At 33.4% G+C, this 14,516-nt stretch overlaps 1 protein-coding gene across 3 annotated transcripts in view; it reads left to right on the top strand.

The window, feature by feature from the left end:
* Positions 1–12,472, top strand: part of LOC106791065 (sal-like protein 3) — a 62,303-nt gene extending 49,831 nt beyond the window's left edge. For all 3 annotated transcript variants that reach the window (XM_014756424.1, XM_014756423.1, XM_014756425.1), the window contains exon 4: positions 11,147–12,472. In XM_014756424.1, the coding sequence (XP_014611910.1) occupies positions 11,147–12,412 (1,266 nt within the window). In that variant the 3' untranslated portion in view covers positions 12,413–12,472. The remainder of the gene's footprint in view (positions 1–11,146) is intronic.
* Positions 12,473–14,516: the final 2,044 nt, after the last annotated feature.

Here is a 14,516-nt window from a genome sequence, read left to right as displayed (position 1 = left end):
AAATAAATAATAATAATAATAATAATAATAATAATAATAATAATAATAATAATAATAATAATAATAATAATAATAATACTAACAATAAATAAATAAATAATATGTCGTACCTGCTCTTCGCGAAAGTTAGATCATAATAGCTAAAAAGAAAAAGGAAAAAAAAAAAAAACGCGTATGCAGCCTCGCTTCGCCCTTCTCGAGTCCCTTTCGTTTTCCGTTATTCACGAAGCTTCTTCTTATCGTTGAAGACAAAAATTTAACGAAAAAGGCTAATATATATATATATAATGGGGGGAAAAAAAAAAAAACATCTTCACGAAATGAAAGAATGAAAAAGAAACGATTTCGTTTTCTTTTCTTCTACGATGTGCATCATCAAATTTGTGCAGTATCTTTTTCGTTAAAGTCTTCGTTAGCGCGTGAGAAAATATTCTCTCGGGAACGGAAAGAAAATTAACGGTGATAGGAAAACAAAACAAAACAAAACAAGAACAAAAAAAAAAAATAACAAAAAGGAAAAAAAAGGAAAATATAAAAAATAGGAAGAATAAAAATTAACAAGAGAATGTGAAAGAAATAAAGTAAGAAGGGTTGGGGGTGTAGGGTGTAGAAGTAGGGTTGAGAATGAGAAAAAGAAAGAGAGAGAAAATATATAAACGTTGTTCCTATCGCATTGACTTACGTTGCGGATTAAAGCTTTAGAAGCCGTTCGTATGTGAACGATGATAGTTTTGCAAAGTAAGCGCTTATAATATGCATGCAGAAAAATTAAAATATACATATGTAAATGTATAGAGAAGAAAGGACACACGTTGTTCTTCCGGTTCGCAACAGTTCACGGAGAGAAAGAAGATAACGAGGAAAAGAGAAAGATAACGAAAGTGAATAAATTAAGAGAGAGAGAGAGAGAGAGAGAGAGGGGAAGGAAGATAGAAAGATAGAAAGGAAAAAAAAATGAAATGAAATGGAATAAAAACAGAGAGATGATCATCACTACAACGTGACAATGAGAGACGACGCGTACGAATTACATAACAAATTATTCACTAATAAGATAACGAGCGTGTGCTTTTATACACAAACAAAATTCTTTCATTTTTTCGCGTCACTTTCTCTCTTATATACATTTTTTTTGCTCTTCTTTTCTCACGTTTTTTTTTATTTTTTTTTTTTTTTTTTATTATTTTTTGCCTTTTCGTTTCTAGTTGGAATCAACTTAAACGCACTTACTCGGATTCGTGCGGGGAATGACGGATTACGATGTAACTAATTTATATTCGATGCGAAATCATAGTACTTACGTGATAAACTCGAAAGAAGACTCTAGGGAAAATAATTATTTAAAATGTTATCTATATAAACAAAAATAGATAGAGAGAGAGAGAGAGAGAGGGAAGTATGAAATTGTTGTCTGTTTAAATTTGGTATCAATATTTCGATAAAATCGTATGATCGTAATATAAAAATGGATCTACGCAATTACGCGTTACTCGATTAGAAACAAAATGATACGACAAAAATTCTTATGAAAAATAATTTGTAAATGAGAAAAAAAGAAAAAACAACAAAAAATTTATTTAATAAATAATACAAACAAGTATACGTATATATATATATATTTATAGGCAATAATAAATTTTGGTTTAGTTACGTTAAAGAATGATAAAGGATGAAGGGAAAAAAAAAAATTGTCGATAGGAATTTATCGATAAAAAATCGTTGAAGAAAATCGGAGCCGTGATACCTTCTTCTTACGGTGTATTGAAGAGAGTAAGAAAATAAAATGAAGAAAAAGACAGTGAGAAAGAGAAAGAGAGATAGGTAAAGGTAGAGGGAGTGATAGATAGAAGGAGAGGGAGAAAAGGGGGAAGAGAGGGAGAGAGTCGAGGTCAGGGGTGTATTCACCTGGCACCGCCCCAAGTCACGCCTACCTGCGCACTTGGTAAAGTCACGCCTACGCGTGTGCACCGACACGGCACACACCACGTGCACTCGTGTGCGCGCACACCTCCCCACCATCCCTTTACCACCACCCAACAAACCTCCTCACTTCCTCACAGATATTCCGTAAGAGTGAGTAAGCGAGTCGGACAGAGACGGATATAGAAAGACACACGTGAAGTGATAGGGGGAGTTCAAGTGAGTGAGAGAGAGAGAGAGAGAGAGAAAATGTTAGGTAGGCCTACGCCTACTTTCTCGCACGCGCGTTTCACCCTCCACTCGATGTTCCCTCACAAAGACACGGATGCCACCACTAGCCCAGTTTAGGGAAAGGTGCGCGTTAGAGATCGGGTCACCGGGTGACGCCTTTAACTTATCTTTTTATCCCTTTCTTTCTTTCTTTCTTTATTTCCTATCCTTTCCTTTCTTCTTTATATATATCTATAGATCTTTATTTATTTATTTGTACTTTTATATTATTTCTCTCGTTTGTGTTCAACTATATTAATATTTATTTTCTTCTTATTAATAAACAAACAACAAAATTAATATTTATTTCAAATTAATCGTATATATAATATTTTGATTGACGATGAATTAATTTTTAATGGAAAACAAAGTAAGAAATAGTAACATCTTGTTTTTCATTTTATTTTTTTCCCCCCCCCGCCATTTTTTTCGAAATCTTGATTAGAAAAATAATGAAAAAAGATTTTTGATAATACTTTTATATAAATGATAATGAAATAGATTTATAATATGAAAGAATCTCAAATAATTTCTACGATTTTTAATCTAATTCGCGATCATTTTTATTAGCAACAACAAAATTTACTGTTGGAAACCAACAAAAATGAAATCAATGAAAAACTTCAACCCGTTTTCAATTCAGATAAAATAACAATAGCACCCAAATCGATTCGAATCATGTTCGCGTAAACAAAAACAAAGGATAAAGAAACGGAAAGCCCATGAAGAAAATGAAGACAGAATAAATAAAAAAGATAAAAAGAATAGGAAGAGAAAGAGAAAGAGAAAGAGGGAGGAAATGAGTGAAACCTTTTCGTCATTCGTAATTCGAGCAACGTGCTTTTCTCCCTAAGGACATTCAAGAGCATACACAACGTATATAAACCACAACCTAGGCACATAAGTTTTGCATACTAGCTAGCTCGCTTTCGTAAAACACGGAATACGTGTTTGAGAGAAAGAGATAAAGAAAGAAAAACAGAAAGACAGAGAGAGTAGAGAGAGAGAGAGAGAGAGAGAGAGAGAGAGAGAGAGATAGAAAGCGAAAAGCCATCCCTCTTTTCGCGCTGGCTACGTGCCTGCTTGTCGCCCCGTTATTAATGGGATCTCTTCCACGGGAATTCCGCCAATAAGGGCGACCCACGATATCACTGCATCCCTCTTTCTCTTTCTCTCATGCGCACACGCACATCTACACACACACTAACTCTCTTTCCATTTCTCTCCATTTCTCTTTCTCTCGCCAACGTTCGTTCGCATTCTACGCGGCTTTAACCACCCTTCTCACATCCCTCCTATTCCTTCTACACTTCTTCCCCTTCATTCTATGCTATTCTGTCTGTCTGTCTATCTGTCTGTTTCTTTTTCTTCTTCTTCTTCTTATTCTCTCTCTCTCTCTGTTTCGTTGTCTTTCTTTCTCTGAATGTAACTTCTCTCATCCCAAAGCACTCGACAATCAACCACCCCATCACCCACCCATGCCAACAACAACCATCCAACCAACCCTTGTTGCAAGGTGCGGCCACGTGTGTCTACGCGTTATCAACTATGTTCATTCGTCTACGTGTAACGCGATGAGAAAAAGTTTCAAACGTTACATATCGTGCTCTCTCTCTCTCTCTCTCTCTCTCTCTCTCTCTCTCTCTCTCTCTCTCTCTCTTTCTCTTTCTCTTTTCTCGAGTCCGACCGACCATCCCTTATTTTTACACGTATTAAATATGTGTGTATGTATGTTTGTTTGTTTGTTTGTTTGTTTGTTTGTTTGTTGTATATATTTTGTAGACGCGTATATTGGTGAAATTAGTAGCTTGGAAAATTGGATATGAAAAGGTTTCGTGTCGATTTCATTTTTCTTCAAATGTTTAACTTATTCATTGGAAATATTTAATTTTAACCCCTTTTGATTGAAATCATTTTGATAATATTTTTATTGGATAACGTTTGCTCGATTTGGTGATTTCCCTTTTATACTTAATGAAAATGAAAATTGTTCGATTATATATAAAAAAAAAAAATTGAATATTAGAATATTTAACATTCAATTTATTATATATTATATTTTTGTGTTAACTTTCTATAACAATCGAATTTCGTTGTGATAGAAAATTTTCAAACAACTCTCGTATATTGTTTTTATACATTAAACAACAAAACAAAGAAATAAGATATCATTAATAATAATTTCCATGCAATAATTTGACCGATAAAAAAAAAAGTTGATGCAAGTATTAAGAAAAAGAAGAAAAAGAAAAGAACACCAATCTCTTTTCATGCTTAATCCAATTCCACGAAAAAAAAAAAAGGATTTGAATTGCATGAACAATTGCATCCACTTGCAATTTGATCAAAGCCCTCCTCCCTGCTCCCTCCCCCCCCCCGCCATATGCACGCGAAAAAAAGAAACGTCAATTTCGTGGGTCGTTCGATCGTTAAAAAAAAAATATTCCCAAGGTAAATAGAATCCTTCTTAGTTTCTCGAGCTATGATAAAAAAAAAAAAAAGAAGAAAAGGAGATTAAAAAAAAAGAAAAAATAAAGAAGAAGAAATAAAACAACAAAAAAGAAAAAGAATCTGACAAGTAAGAGTACCGAGAATCCTGCTTACGCTCTTAGTTTCCACGAACACTTACCAACAACGTTTCAACGTCACCAGAAATTTTAACGACGAGTCTGCTTTCGAGGTATACTTAGTAAGCAAAGCAGCTCGCGATGAGCGAAAATAAAATAAAATAAAAATAAGGAAGATAGAAATAAATAAAGATAGAGATAGGAAGGAAGGTAGGAAGGAAGGGAAAAAAAAAAATATATATAAATAAAAAATCCTCCCACGATACGAAGTACGTGCGTTCGCTCGTTTTCATCGTCGCGTTTCATTTCGAAAAATTCAAAACCGAATTCCCCGCCGAATCGAGAAGATGACATGCGATACCACCTAACACTTAATACACACGCATAGATACATACATACATGCATAAATAAATAAATAAATAAATAAATAAATAAGAAGAAAAATATAAATGAATAAATAAGCGCGTATACACACACACACAGGAGTGAATTTATACATAATATTATACACAATGCGTAAGTAAATAAATACTTACGTATAATACGCGCGTTAGAAAAAAAAAAAGAGAGAGAGAGAGACATACTCACACACATAAATACGTATATCTACACGGACACGTACTTACATATATAGGAGACAGTGTTCAATAGTTTTTCAAGAGCCACCCGGTAGACATCGGAATATCTCGCATAATAGATTTAAAAAACAGATTGTATAACGTTTTAACTAAGCTTTCCGTAACGATATATGAGAGAGGAAGATAGAAAGAAAGTGAGAGATAGAGAGAGAGAGAGAGAAAAAGAAAGAAAGTAAGTTAGAGTGAAAGAGATAGAGAGATAGCGCGTAAGACAGAGAGAAAGAGAAATTGAACGAAAGAAAGAGAAAAAGAACGAGAGAAAGAGAGAAAGAAAGAGAGAGAGAGAGAGAGAGAGAAATAAGAAATAAAATAAGTGAAAATGTGAATTAATGAAGAAAAAAAAGGTAAAAAATAAGAAAAGAAAAGTAAAGCGGGAAGGAACGAAGCTACGAATTGTTATGTTTTCTACACAATAACGTTTGTACCGACTTACAACAATATTTGTACAATATACGATTAAAAAAAAAAAAATAAAGAGACGTATACCTATACGACATAGGTTACCCAGATGCAATAACTTTTTTAAACGGTATTACCACAACGGAATATTTTTCATACTCGTAAACGATTATCACATCACACCGAAGCCCGCGCGCGGGGATAAGAAAAAAAAAGAAAAAGAAAAAAAAAAAGAGAAAAAAAAAAAAATAAACGCCGCGAAATGAATACAAATGGATGATATAAACTAACACGTTTCGTTTTGTGCCAATCAACAACCTGTTCTTTAGAGATTTTTCCTTTTCTCCGGATAATACTTAATTGTATTGTATTGTATTGTATTGTATTGTATATTTATTATTATAAAAAAAAAAAAAAACAATATGGGCACGTCACAACGTGTGTTGTCGTTGCTACCATTAAATGCTGCTGTTGTTGCCGCTGCTACTGCTGCTCCTCCTCCTCCTCGAAAACGCCTGGATATGTAAAATATACAGAAAACGAACACACACACAAATACACACACACAGCCACACACACATATATATATATATATATATATATACGTTAAATGATAACGACTTTCTCTTCGAAAGATATTATAATATCTTGAAAAAAAGAAAAAGAAAAAAAAGGAAATAAAAAAGAAAATGAAAGACAGTTTATATTAGACCAGTTCGAGTTGCAACGTTTCAATTTAATTTATTCAAGAACAAACGACGTTTAAGGCATATCGAGAGTATACATTAAAAAATAAATGGATTTAATGAAAGAGAGAGTATATTATAGGAAGGAAGAGAAATATTTATGGGTTGTATATAAATCGATTGTCCTTTCGATCGATCGAGACACTATCGAGATCTCGTTAAATTTAAATTAGAAAAAAAAGAGAAAAACGACGAATACTATTTTATTTATGCGCGTTTTTATACACTTTCAATGAAAAGTTTGGATAGACGTCAATTAAAATCATTCATTTCTTACTACATTATATTTTAATCAATTGAGAAACACATTAACATTATTTCATTTTTTGTAGAAAACATAATACTTGTAAAAAAGAAAAGAAAAGAAATTAAATTAAACGCTTAATATAATATGGTAATGTCAAATCATAAACAATCCTGATTGCTGCAAAAGCTTATTAATTAAATTTTGATATATTTAATGAATTTGAATAACAATAAAGTCATATGAAACACGTGCTGGAATAAAATAATGTTAAACAAAATGAAGACCATTAGCATGTAAATAAATATATAATGTAAATGTAGTAACTGTAGCCAAACTTTTGGTTGATAGTGTATCCATATACTTACGTATATTATATAGTACTATACAGTGTACTATGGTGTATTATACTAAAGCTTCACAAACTTTTTTATTTAACGATCCCCTATACCCGAACAAATATTTTCACGATCTCCTGTATATAGATTCTATAGAATCTTTTCTTTCACTATAATAAACTCACAGAGGTCATATTATACCTGTGCAGTTGTCAAACTGCACTTGAATTAATTATCGATCGTTGCTCGTCCAGAAATTGTTTACTTTTGTTAAAATTTCTGCGACCTAGTACGGGTGGGGGGTCTCGCTCTTTGAGAAACCCCATACAATAGTATACTATAGTATTATATATTATACATACAGTGGCTTAGAAAAATCTGATTATCATAAATAGATAATGACAAATATTGATTTTAGATATTAACATAGAACAGTATTAGTAAATATCCGTATGGAGAAATCACTATATGGGATAAATATCGTTGACGGATATGCGAAAAGTTAGCGCGTGTTAAATCCATCAACCAACGATTTTGAGATTTTCATGGGCAACCGGGGACACTGACGAAGAGATTAAACCGTGCTATTCGTTCGACATCGAGAGGATCTCTCGGTGATTGATAAGCGCGGTTATTATTGACACGTGCGTGTATTTCAAGAGTAAAGTAAAGCAAAGTAAAATGAAAATAAACGGGGGGAGGGGGTGGGGAAAACAAAAAAAAAAGAAGAAAAAGGTAAAGAAAGAAAAAAAAGAACAGAAATAATGGGAATTAAAAAAAGGATTCCTTCGTTGGGGGAGGGGGGTGGGAGGAGACCCCCGGGGAATTTTTTTATCGGACGTAAAGAGAAAGAGACAGAGAAAAAAGAGAAATATTAAAGGAATGACGAAATCACGTGTGTACACGTATATTCGTTCGTTTTAATAATAATAAATCTTGAACGTTTGTGTAAGTGTGTGTGGATTAATCTTTAAATAAAAAATTTCTGAGTAAACAATTAAATCGGAACCTTTAACCTCGTCGAAGCCTTTACCGCGAATATGGACATTTGGTATTAAAAAAATTCTATTCAAATATATTAATTTATAATTCCACTCGAGAGAGAAAAATCATCACAAAAAAGAAAAAAAAAGAAAAAGAAATAATATTTTTCCTTGATATAATTTTTATCATAAATATAATTGAATAAATTTATAAATTTCCTTGTCGATCGTTTGAAATAAATCATAATCCGGCATTGATGAGGTTAAACTTGAAATGAAAAAAGAAAAAAAAAAGAGAAAAAAAAACAAAAAACTTAAGTGAGAATGGAATAATTGGTTGTATAGAAAGTTCACGTACGTTCAAATATGACAAAAATAAACATACACACACACACACACAGATGTATGCATAAATATATACAGTATATAGGTAATTAGGATGATAAAACATAGTATAAGAATATGTCTTTGATACCGATTAAAAGCCCGCTAAAACAGATTTGGTTTCCCTCATTCGAATGGAAAACACATTTACATGGACGTGTGCATAAATGCATCTACACGCATCATATACACGTGTGTGTGTGTGTTTCTCTAAGCGATACTCGGAAATCTCATCTCTTTCTCGTCGTTTTGTTCACGACCTTGCTGATCTTAGATTGTACAGGTCGCGATATAACACGTACATACATATGAATGTTCAAAAGAGAAAAAGAGTAAGAAAGAGAGAGAGAGAGAGAGAGAGATAGAAAGAGAAAATTATCGGATCGAAATCTTAGTCGAGAGTGTGAAGTATCGATAAACACTGAGATAAAACACACATTTTACTTAACTGTACATACATATATATATATATATATTATATATATATGTGTGTGTATGTACATATGTGTCTTTTACATTTACCCAACAAGCCACTATAGATATTCAAAAGTATTCGTCGTTTAATATTATTTAAATTTTTTCTCGACAAAAAAAACAATATTTATCAAACGAAATTACTAACAAGACAAAAATCATTTGCATAAAATATCAAATACGAGGTATAAGAATAGTTTACTCGTTTGTTCGAGAACGATCTAAGGATTTAATCGATTTAAAAACGTCGATCCATTCGTTTACGTTGCAAAGGTAAAATGAAAAAAAGAAGAAGAACAAAAAGTGAAAGAGAAAGAGAGAGAGAGAATGATCGATAGATCATTAAAATCGTATGTAAATGATATTTCTCTCTTTTACATTCTCATCGTATTATGTCGAAGGGAGATAAACGCATAAAGATAGATTTAAAATCATGGTGCTCCAACAAACAAAAAAATAAACAAACAAACAAACAAACAAACAAGCAAGCAAGCAAGCAAGCAAGCAAGCTTATGCGTCTTGTTTTAAACTCGTTTCTATCGCAATATCCCATTGTTTATCTTCCGATAAAAGAAAGAGAGAAAGCGTGAAAAAAATAGCGACGAAGAGTGAAAAAGAACGAGAGAGAGAGAGAGAGAGAGAGAGAGAGAGAGAGAGAGAGAGAGAGAGAGAATAAAATTAAAAATGTATAAGCGAGTAAGTGTGAGAAAGAAAGAGAAAGAGAATTAATATGAAAGAAAATTCTATATTAGCAAAGTATAATAAAAAGGAACAAAAAAAAACAAAAAAGAGAGAGAGAAAGAGAGAGAGAGAGAGAGAGAGAGAGAAGAAAAGTATAGAAATGTAATTAAAAATCGATACACGTTGTTGATCACAATCGATAGTTACTACACCCCTCATTCTTTCTCTCTTTCTCTTCCTTCCTTTCTCTCTCTCTCTCTCTCTCTCTATCTCTTTCTTTTCATTTTTCTGTAATCTTTTGAAACAACGAGATTCGACGACGTGCTACGATATTTCGTACTTTGATTTCACCCTGTAAATGAATTATAAAAGAGAAAGAAAAAGAAAGAAAGATTGTATGTGTGTGTGTGTGCGTGTCTGTGCGTGTATGTATGTGTTAGAGGCAAGGTTAATGAAGGGAAAAAAAAAAAGCACAGTATACTCACACATATTTATATTATACACACATGTACACAAAAGAATAAACACAAAGAGAGAAAAACGTTTTTCTCAGGCGTATGAAAATGAGTTGAAGGAAAAGAAAAATAAACATTACGTTTTTTGAGTACACTAAAATACACAGAAATAAGAAAGAAAGAAAAGAGAGAAAGAGAGAGAGTGAGAGTGAGAGTGAGAATGAGAGAGAAAATAAGAGAGAACGAGAGAGAGAGAGAGAGAGAGAAAGAAAGTAAGAGAGAAAAAATGTGAGAAACGCGCTGGAGACTCGTCCGTAACACTCATCGCATTAAAAACCGCGCATATTTCGATCGTTATGGATGCCGCAGTTGATTTTGTGAACGTAAAGTGATCTTTTTTCGGTTTATTAGACGAAGGAATGCATATCATAGTTGTAAATTACCAATTTGTGAAATAAAAGCTGCAAACTGTTTGTGTTAACAATAATAATAATAATATAATTATCGTACGTTATCGGCCGACGAGAATGTCTGACCACTCGTCGGCCGTATCCCCTTTTTCCGTTATTCTAAATTGAATTTTAATAATATGTTAATTAAGACCACCGTTGCAAATCACATTTGACATTACACGATTCTTTTATTTATTTTTAATTGTATCGTTTAACATTCATTTTTCGTTCATTCGTTGTACGCTCATTAGAGTGAACAATCAAATTAACGAGATTGGGTTGAAAAGCTTTGAGCCTAATTCAAGCCTTGTTCAATCCCACTGAAGTAATTGAAAAACTTTGAAGAAAATCCTACGTTTTCGATATTCATTGATTTAATAATAATAATGCACTATTTTTCAAATAACGAGCCACCTTTTATATTATTGAGATTATTTCGTGTTATCTATACGTATTTGCAGGAAGAAGGGATAGAAAAAGGGTAAGTCGATGGAAGATAATAAAATTAAATATAGAAATATAAAATGTAAGGAAGGAATGAAATAAAAATAATAATAAATGTAATATGACAAAAAATAAATGTTTGTTTCGCAGGTGTCTTTGGCGTTGGGATTGGATGCAGGTGGTTGGGGTGCGTTGGTTGAAAGATCGAGCGGTCATCACCACAGCGGAAGTGGAACGGGTGGAGGTGCAGGGTTGATCGGTCACGGAAGTTTCGCAAGTTTGGCGGGTTTGGCACGGCGTTGCGGAGTTTGTTTGGCCACGTTTCCGTCAGCCTGGTTGCTCGAACGTCACGCGTTGCTGCAACACGCTGGTCAATCGAACGACGACAAACCGTTTACGTGCGAGCAGTGCGGTCAACGTTATCGTTACCGTTCAGCTTATGTTAAACACCGCGAGCAGAATCATCGTGCACGATTGCCGGCCGACAAGTTATTCACCTGCGACGTATGCGGCATGCAATTCAGGTATCTTAAATCGTTCAAGAAGCATAGACTGAATCACGCGTTAGAAAGATTGCAACGGGCACCTAGCGATACGCATAATGCTGTATTAACCGCATCGCCGGTTGCGGAAAGAAGCGATCAAGTGTCGAGTACGGGTGAACCTAGTCAAATAGAAACGGGTAGCGATTCTACTACTAATCTGGGTGACGTCGAGGAGTCCAGGGGAATATATTCGGAGAATGCGAGAGGCGAGGAAAGTGTATCGGAGACAACGAGTATTCAAGATAATCCAGGGGAGACAATGCTCGAGGTGCAGATGACGGAATCCGAGACCACGGCGAGAACAACGACAACGACGACGACGACGACGACGACGACGACGACATCGAGTGGTGGTGGTGGTGGTGGTGGTGGTGCTGCTAGTGGTGGAATTGGTATTGTTGGTGGTGTTAGGACGTTAGCTAGTATCATCTCTCCATCGGCAACTGGAAGCGAAATTGGCTTGAACATTGGCACTAGTAATAATACTACTACAACGACTGACGTAGTTGCGGACCCTGACGAATCTGTCCTAGATGATGGCGAACGTAACGAAACACCGGACGCGATGATGATAGGTTTGGCACGAACCGGACACGAGGCTGATAGACGCGAACGACGTTTCGCGTGTCCCTTCTGCGGCAAATGCGTCAGATCTAAAGAAAATCTAAAATTGCACGTACGCAAACACACCGGTGAACGTCCCTTCGTTTGTCTATTTTGCGGTCGTGCTTTTGGGGGTAAAAGCGATCTCACTAGGCATCTTCGTATACATACTGGCGAACGACCTTATCATTGCGAAATGTGCGGAAAATGTTTCGCCCGTGCCGATTATCTTTCCAAACACTTAACCACCCATATACATCAGCGTTAATGTCTCGCACGATTATTTCATTCGATTAGATGATTTATCTTATATTTTTCTTTTTTTTCTTTTTTTTTTTTTTTTTTTCTCTTTAAACAAAGGAACTAATTTTTCCTTCCCTTTGCACATCTACTCGTGTTTACAAAAAAAAGAAGAAGAAGAAGAAAAACAAGTAAAACATAAACTGAACGAACGTTGTTTTAATCGAGCAACTAATAGAAGAAGAAATAAATGAAATGAAAATAATATCTCCTTCTTCACATGAGAGACGCGTCAATTACACGAGATGGGGCATGCTAAATGAATAAATAGTAAAAAGAAAGGAAGAAGGGTTAGAAAGGGAAGAATTTTGACCTGTAAGGTACAACATAAGTGAGACTATCTCTTGTGATAAGGATTCGATACCAAAGAATAATAATGAATGCAACGATGCAACAACGGGTGATAGTCGACACAATTATTTTATTCCTTTTTCTTATTCCTTTTCTCTATTTTGTATTTCTTGTCTTCTTCGTCCTCTAACTCCATAAAAGCGTGATATAACTAAACATATATTATATATTTATAACATTTATAATAATTAATCTCGATCTCCTATATTGAAATAATATATTAAATATTATTTATGTGCGAGATTAGTGCAACCTCGAACACGTCGCTCGAATCTAATTTATATATATATATATATATATATATATTTTGTTATTATTATTATTATTAATTTCTTTATTTTTCCTTTCTTTTCAACTTCTTCATGGATACCGGTTGTAAATTACGCGTACGTTTAATTCATTACATGCGTAAATTATTTTCCCCGTGAAACGCGAAAGAAATTTAATTTTTTCCAAAGCAAGGAAAACAAGAAAAATAATTGACATTTAATCGATGGATTTTTATTTGAAAGAATTTCCCTGAAGAAGTCAATGACAATTTCTGTTATTTTTTTTTTTATATATATATATAATAATTTTATCTAACCTACTCGTGATATCGTAGAAATTATGAAAAAAAATGTGCCAAAGGACTAAAAAAACTTTCTCTCGGATCAAGGAACGTTTTTCCTTTCAATTATTCTCTTTGATTTATTTATATTATTGTGAATAAAAAAACACTAAGAAACGACAACAACGAAAAATCGTAACATCGACTCTCGTAATAAATAAATAAATAAATTAATTAATTAATTAATTAATTAATATTTCTCGACGCGTGTTCGTCGTTGACATTTAAAGGGTACAGTGATAAAACATAGTCGGTTAAGATTTAACACAAAGTATTTTTATTTTAATGTTTTATAATTACAAACGGAATAGATTGTTTCCTAGAATGAATTGACAACAAAAATATATATATATATATATATATATATAAATATTTGTTCGTTTGAAAAACCAAATGATAGAATTGAGACCGAATAATTAAAACCGAAACATGTTATATAATAAATCGACTGTACCCTTAATTTGTTGTTAAAAGAAATCATCTTTCGAGTATAAGTGAGTTGCCGGTGCCTTCGAGAATCCCTTTTACCAACCCTTCCTCCCTTTTACAAAACTCAACGAATCCTTTTAAATGCGTATAGCAATAAAAAAGAAACAGAAGAGAAAGAATAGAAAAAGAAGAAGAAGAAGAAACGAAACAGAAAAAGAAAGAAAAGATTTCATTTGATTGTTCGCGTTAACTATACGAACAATTAGTTGGAAAATAGTCCACAAAATCCTTCCAACAATTTCATTGATTCTTCATATCTTTTTGTTAATCTTTTTTTTTTTTCGATATACACATTCGAATGAGGAAGAAAAAAAGAAGAAGATAAAAATAAGGAAGAAGAAGAAGAAGAAGATGAAGAAGAAAATAAAAAACATACATAAAAATATAAACACATACACGCGAACAGATATAAACACATGCAATGTATGCAATGAAGAGAGTGCCGGCTCATTCTCCAGGGTACCGGCTTGTTTTCGTAAGGATCATTCTTATCATATTTTTATTAATTAAATTGACAAAGAAAAGAACAAAAATTATACGAACAATTAACCATTTAACTACGAATTACGCTTATAAGCGTCCAATAACGTCAAACATTACAATTAATATGTTACGCGATTGG

Source organism: Polistes canadensis, unplaced genomic scaffold (assembly GCF_001313835.1).
Source record: "Polistes canadensis isolate GaletaPanama2010 unplaced genomic scaffold, ASM131383v1 scaffold_283, whole genome shotgun sequence".
Classification (NCBI taxonomy): domain Eukaryota; kingdom Metazoa; phylum Arthropoda; class Insecta; order Hymenoptera; family Vespidae; genus Polistes; species Polistes canadensis.
This window is presented reverse-complemented; position numbering and strand designations above follow the sequence as displayed.